General features: G+C 46.1%; 1 protein-coding gene across 1 annotated transcript; it reads right to left on the bottom strand.

Moving 5' to 3' along the window:
* Positions 1-3474: 3474 nt before the first annotated feature.
* Positions 3475-6383, bottom strand: LOC118941519 (trichohyalin-like). Its single transcript, XM_036955296.1, has 3 exons — positions 5599-6383; positions 4216-4777; positions 3475-4060 (listed from the first exon to the last, which is right to left on the bottom strand). Exons 1-3 carry the CDS (start codon positions 6368-6370, stop codon positions 4036-4038), a joined length of 1359 nt encoding a protein of 452 aa, XP_036811191.1. The 5' UTR covers positions 6371-6383; the 3' UTR covers positions 3475-4035.
* Between the last annotated feature and the right edge of the window lie 745 nt (positions 6384-7128).

The raw sequence follows: 7128 nt of genomic DNA on the forward strand, positions 1-7128 counted from the left end.
CAGTGCAGCAAACTCTCTCCAGAAGTTCAGTGAGGATCTCTGAATGATCCAATGTTGACCTAAATGACTAATGATGATAAATACAATCCACCTGTGTGTAATCAAGTCTCCGTATGAATGCACCTGCACTGTGATAGTCTCAGAGGTCAGTTAAAAGCGCAGAGAGCATCATGAAGAACAAGGAACACACCAGGCAGGTCCGAGATACTGTTGTGAAGAAGTTTAAAGACGGATTTGGATACAAAACGATTTCCCAAGCTTTAAACATCCCAAGGAGCACTGTGCAAGCGATAATATTGAAATGGAAGGAGTATCAGACCACTGCAAATCTACCAAGACCTGGCCGTCCCTCTAAACTTTCAGCTCATACAAGGAGAAGACTGATCAGAGATGCAGCCAAGAGGCCCATGATCACTCTGGATGAACTGCAGAGATCTACAGCTGAGGTGGGAGACTCTGTCCATAGGACAACAATCAGTCGTATATTGAACAAATCTGGCCTTTATGGAAGAGTGGCAAGAAGAAAGCTATTTCTTAAAGATATCCATAAAAAGTGTTGTTTAAAGTTTGCCACAAGCCACCTGGGAGACACACCAAACATGTGGAAAAAGGTGCTTTGGTCAGATGAAACCAAAATTGAACTTTTTGGCAACAATGCAAAACGTTATGTTTGGAGTAAAAGCAACACAGCTGAACACACCATCCCCACTGTCAAACATGGTGGTGGCAGCATCATGGTTTGGGCCTGCTTTTCTTCAGCAGGGACAGGGAAGATGGTTAAAATTGATGGGAAGATGGATGGAGCCAAATACAGGACCATTCTGGAAGAATGGGACGGAGATTTGTCTTCCAACAAGACAATGATCCAAAACATAAAGCAAAATCTACAATGGAATGGATCAAAAATAAACATATCCAGGTGTTAGAATGGCCAAGTCAAAGTCCAGACCTGAATCCAATCGAGAATCTGTGGAAAGAACTGAAAACTGCTGTTCACAAATGCTCTCCATCCAACCTCACTGAGCTTGAGCTGTTTTGCAAGGAGGAATGGGGAAAAATGTCAGTCTCTCGATGTGCAAAACTGATAGAGACATACCCCAAGCGACTTACAGCTGTAATCGCAGCAAAAGGTGGCGCTACAAAGTATTAACTTAAGGGGGCTGAATAATTTTGAACGCCCAATTTTTCAGTTTTTGATTTGTTAAAAAGTTTGAAATATCCAATAAATGTCATTCCACTTCATGATTGTGTCCCACTTGTTGTTGATTCTTCACAAAAAAATACAGTTTTATATCTTTATGTTTGAAGCCTGAAATGTGGCAAAAGGTCGCAAAGTTCAAGGGGGCCGAATACTTTCGCAAGGCACTGTATACAACAAGTAATGAGGGAAATGATAACCAGGTATGTGGGAAAACAAGACAAAACAAATGGAAAATGAAAAGTGGATCGATGATGGCTAGAAGACCGGCGACGCACACTGCAGTACGACCCCCGAACAAGGAGAAGGACCGACTTCGGCGGAAGTCGTGACAGTACCTCACCCCCCCCTCCACCGACACCCGGAGGGCGAGGTGCAGGGCGATCCGGACGGAGACGGTGGAACTCTCGCAGCATTGAAGGATCCAACACGTCCTCCACCGAAACCCAGCATCTCTCCTCCGGACCGTACACCCTCCCACTCCATGAGGTACTGAAGGCCCCTCGCCCGACGCCTTGAATCCAGTATGGATGGAGCGAAAGGAATACACTGGGGCCCCCTCAATGTCCAGAGGGGGCAGAGGAACCTCCCGCACCTCAGACTCCTGGAGCGGGCCAGCCACCACTGGCCTGAGGAGAGACACATTGAACGAGGGGTTAAAAAGGTAATCTGGGGGAAGCTATAACCTGTAACTAACCTTGTTCAGTCTCCTCAGGATTTTAAGTGGCCCCAGCTTCCGGCAGGCGGAGGGGCAGGTTTTGGGTAGAGAGCCAGACCCCGGTCCCCCGGTGCGAAAACCGGGCCCTCACCGTGGTGATGGTCTGCGCTGGCTTTCCTGCGCAGCACGGCCCGCTGGAGGTGAACATGAGCTGCTTCCCATGTCTCCTCCACGCGCCTGAACCAGTCGTCCACCGCAAGAGCCTCGATCTGACTCTGATGCCAAGGTGCCAAAACCGTCTGGAATCCCAGTACTCACTGGAATGGGGAGAGGTTAGTGGAGGAGTGGCGGAGCGAGTTCTGGGCCATCTTTGCCCAGGGCACGAACGCAGCCCACTCCTCCGGCCGGTCCTGGCAATAAGACCTCAGAAACCTACCCACATCCTGGTTAACTCTCTCCACCTGCCCATTACTCTCGGGGTGAAAACCTGAGGTAAGTCTGATCGACACCCCCAGACGTTCCATGAACGCCCTCCAGACCCTCGAAGTGAACTGAGGACCCCGATCAGACACTATATCCTCAGGCACCCCGTAGTGCCGGAAGACGTGTGACCTCTTCGGCCACAGATGGTGCACGAGATGGAACCTCCTCCGGTCTCCCTAAACGCAGCACCTCCCAGCACCATGGGCATCGGAGCGGTGGTGCTGGGGGATGGAACTGACAGACCCCGATCTGGATGTCCGCGGGTAGCCAGCAGGTTATCCAGCCGAATGGACAGGTCCACCAGCTGATTGAAGGTGAGGGTGAAGGCCAGCTCCCGACAGACATCCTCGCGCAAACTGCAGCGATAGTGGTCGATCAGGGCCCTGTCGTTCCATCCCGCTCCAGGGGCCAGTGGAGGCCCCTGTTGTGCTGGTGGAGGTGCTGGAGGGTTTGGACGACGCGGTCCATGGCAGCGCCAAGATGGTGGAGCATCGCTGCGTGCTCCCGGACGCGGTCCTCGACCCCTATACCAAGGGCACCTGCTACTGCTGACTCCATATAGTTGTTGTGGAATTCTGTAAGGGGTGCGTAACTGGCGGCAGGGAAGTCAGGCGCAGGAGAGCAGAACTGGGTAATAACCGGAGCAGTTTATTTAACAAAACAAACGGCATCCAGAACAACAAAATGTGGGTACAAAATAACCCGTTGTGCACCAGTCAAACGTGCACTTACAACAAACAATTCCACACAAGCACTTGCTATAGTATGTATTTGTTACTCTTGAGAAGGGAAACATGTTTTATATTAAGTTGAACATGTGCTCTTTATGACAGAATGTTAGAATTAGGAGAAATAAAAGTTACACTCCCCAAAAGGTGGAATGACCCGAGTACTGAACTGGAGGTGGGAGAGCTAACGATGCGTCTACTGTTGCTCTCTCCTCAGATTCTTAGAGAAGCTATTTCAATCTGATATTTCTCCTATGGTCTAAAATAGATGTGTATAGAGGACTCCTCACTAGTATAACATGTCACACATTGTATCAAACTGATGGAATGTTAGGTGTCTCATTGAAAGTCTAACATCTACCATGACTACTGGATGTTTCAATTCTAATAAATAACAAAACAATCCACACCGTAACAACAATATTGTTTTTTAATAAATTTGATAACAAAAATGACATCATCAAACATCAGTGGCCTGACTTGAGCAGCTCTGCCCGGGGATGGAGCCAGCAACTTAGCTGCTACCGGTCCGGTCCAGGCTACCTGCAGACCTCCTCCCAGACCTCCTTTTCAGCACCTCCCCTTAACAGGAGAGGTGGTGGAAATGATCAGAGTTGCATTCAACTTGAATAAAGATGAGAAACTCTGGTCTGTGGAGCCACTGGTCTGAGGGGAGGACTTCTGTTGAAACCATTTCCATTTTGGGGATATTTTCTAGGACTGTAGAGGTGGTGATCAGAGATTAATTTAACTAGGATAAAGATGAGAGTCTCTGCTCTGGGGAGGAGGGTCACTGACCTTCGATGGTTTGTTGCCTGATAAAGAGGATACTTGCTGGCTTGAGGAGACTATAATGTTTTGAGGAGGAAATGTGGCTTGATGACGTAAAGAGGAGGAGGAATTATTGGGCGACACTTTTAATTACCAACGTAACCTCAGTGGAACTGTGGCTTCATCGAGTTCCAGCTCTAGGCAGACAGCACATCAGGAAGGCTGTAAGACATCACAGAGACAGGTAAGTATCTATATATTTACATGTGTGTTGCATGTACACTAAACCCTCACATTTGGATAATGTCACTTTTTAAAGTGATAACATGTATATATTAACAGTGTAAAACATGAATAGATGTTTAAACATTCTTTACCCCATCCTAATTTTCTTCCAGATGCTTGGCTTTTTCTTGTTCTTGGAAGTTGGCTCTGATGTTTCAACCTCTTCTGGAGCTTCTAGATGCTGGCTGTCTGGCCCCCCCTGTTGGTTCTCTGGCCCCTCCTGCTGGTTCTCTGAACTCCCCTCCTGGTTCTCTGCCCATGCCTGTTGCCTCCTTGGCCCCTCCTGCTGGCCATCTCCAGATGCAACAGGCTCGTGGCTTACTTGTTGGCCTGTCGCCCACCGCGGCAATTCCTGACCTTGGTTGTAGTCGTGGCTGTGTTGGGTGGTTGGACAACGGGTGATGTACTGGGTGCTGAACTTCTGGATTTGCTCATCAGCCTCCAGATTCATCTGCTCCAGGTACTTTTCCTTCATCTTCTCCCTCTCCTCCTTCAGTTTTTCATGAGTCTGTTTTTTAAGCAGGGACCGCTCTCTCCACTGCTTATTGAAATCCTCCATCTTCTTCCTTCTCTCCTCAGCCTTCAGCAGCTCCTTCCTCTTCTCCCTCTCTCTCTCTGCCCGGGTCATGGTTATCCTTATGGGTCCAGGGATGACTGGAAGGGGAGAAGAAGTAGAGTTCTCATTCAACTTAGTGGATCTGGTATCAACTTAAATGTAATGGACACAGGGAATGAAGAATAGAAAACCCAGTTGGATCTCAATGATTCTTTACTCTTCTCATTTGAGCATGGCATGGAATTTGTCAATACATTTAAATAATTCCCATCCCGAATTGACCTGACCCAAAGTTTAACACGAGTCCCAAATGGCACCTATTCTTTGTAAAGTGCCAGGGCATATGCGATTGCTTAGGGCCCCATGGCAACTAGGGGCCCCCTGACCCCCCCAAAAACCTTTTTTGGTCAAATTATCCAGGGGCCTTGAACTACAGTGAGCCCCCATTAATTTTGTTAGTCAATTTCATTCAGATATTATCTTAACATGCCATAAGTCATGGCAAAATGTGTAGAATTGAAGGAAATAGATTTCAAAATGGCTAATTCTTTTCTCCACCCCATGGGAAAATGTGTAGAATTGCAGCAAACTTGCTTAAAAAATGCAATATGTTCTCTACGCCCCGTTGCAAAGTGTAGATTGGGAGGAAATGTTGTCAAAAACCTGAACAAAATGTTTCTTAGGGCCTCAAAAGGCGATGATGCACTACTTTAGACCAGGGTCATTGAGATCCAGTTGAGTTTTCCATTCTAAATTCCCTGTGTACATTACATTTAAGTTGATACCAGATCAGCTTGACCATTTTGGACAGTAGTTTTATATTGAAACAATGATGCAACATGATGACTGGTGTGGAACGTATGTGTGTAGAGGAGACTACAGAGGATGATGTCATAAGTAGAGGGAAAACAGGTCTTACCTATGTGGACGATCTTATGGCCCTCCTCAGCTTCTCTCTGACAGGTTCTCTCTATCTTTTTGAGGTTCCTCTTCTCCCACTTCTTGTTCACCCAGCCCACAGCTCTCCTTCGGATACTATTATCAGGTGGGAGAATGTCCTCCTTGTCATCTTCCTTCTCCTCCTCCTCTAACTCACCCCTCTTGTACTCAAGGATCTTCCTTCTTTCATCTTCCACCATCTCCTCTCTTTTTTTTGCCTGTATTATATTTTCTCTCTCTCTGATTAAAGCTAAATGGCCTTCAATGGCTCTCTTTCTCTGCTCCTCTCTCTCATCCTCTCTCTGCCTCTCCTCCTCTCTTAGTCTCAACATTTCTTTCTGTCTAGCAATTTCAATCTCTTGTTTTCTATCCTGCTCCTCTTGTTGTCTTGCCCTCTCCTGTTTTCTTTCCATCTCCAGCCGTCTTTCCTCCTTCTCCCTCCTGATTTGTTGTCCTCTTTCTATGTGTTCTCGTTCCCCCTTCAACACTTCTAACCTCCTCTCTTTACGCCTATTGAAGACTTCCCGTGCTTTTGCTTTAACATTAACTACTACATGTTTCTTCATGCTTACTTCCTTTCCTCTCTCTTCTCTTTCCCTGTACTCTTCCTCTGCTTCCTTAATCACTTCCTGCTTTTCTTCCATCTCTCTCTCCTGTTCTATCTCCAGTTCATTCTGTCCCTCAACTTCCCCCAAAATATTTTTCTGCCCCTCCTTTCTTCTTCCTGCTTCCTCCCTTTCTCTCATAATCATCTTTTCTCTCTCAATCTCTTTCTGTTGCTGATCTCTTAATTCCATCTCTCTCTGATTCTCATTGTCTTTCTCCCTTTCTTTCTCCTTCTCCTTTTGTTTCTGTCTCTCCTCTTGTTGTTGTTGTCTCTCTTTCTCACCCATCTCTCTCTGTCTCTCTTCTTCTCTTTCTTCCTCTTCCATCTCTATTTGCTTCTGTTTACTTCTTTCTTCTTCAATCTCTCTTTCAATCTGTCTCTGTCTCTCTTTCTCCCTCTCTCTTTCTTCCTCTTCCATCTCTATTTGCTTCTGTTTACATCTTTCTTCTTCAATCTCTCTTTCAATCTCTCTCTGTCTCTCTTCTTCTCTTTTCATTATTTTCTGTCTCTTCTCCATTCTCTTCCTTTTGATCTCGCTCTGTCTCTCTTTCTCCCTTTCTCTTTCTTCCTCTTCCATCTCTATTTGCTTCTGTTTACATCTTTCTTCTTCAATCTCTCTCTGTCTCTCTTCTTCTCTTTCCATAATTTTCTGTCTCTTCTCCATTCTCTTCCTTTTGATCTCGCTCTGTCTCTCTTTCTCCCTTTCTCGTTCTATCTCTTCCATCTCTATTTGCTTCTGTTTACATCTTTCTTCTTCAATCTCTCTCTGTCTCTCTTCTTCTCTTTCTTCCTCTTCCATCTCTATTTGCTTCTGTTTACATCTTTCTTCTTCAATCTCTCTTTCAATCTCTCTCGGTCTCTCTTCTTCTCTTTCCATAATTTTCTGTCTCTTCTCCATTCTCT

This window comes from Oncorhynchus mykiss, chromosome 19 (genome assembly GCF_013265735.2).
Source record: "Oncorhynchus mykiss isolate Arlee chromosome 19, USDA_OmykA_1.1, whole genome shotgun sequence".
In the NCBI taxonomy this organism is placed as follows: Eukaryota; Metazoa; Chordata; class Actinopteri; order Salmoniformes; family Salmonidae; genus Oncorhynchus; species Oncorhynchus mykiss.

Bases quoted from the DNA above. Each gene is read 5' to 3' on its own strand.
- LOC118941519 (XM_036955296.1), bottom strand. From the start codon at position 6,370: ATGATTATGAGAGAAAGGGAGGAAGCAGGAAGAAGAAAGGAGGGGCAG. The intron at 4,778-5,598 runs GTAAGACCTGTT...CTCCCCTTCCAG, and splicing joins CCATAAGATCGTCCACATAG to TCATCCCTGGACCCATAAGG. The intron at 4,061-4,215 runs GTAAAGAATGTT...GATGTCTTACAG, and splicing joins TGGAAGAAAATTAGGATGGG to CCTTCCTGATGTGCTGTCTG.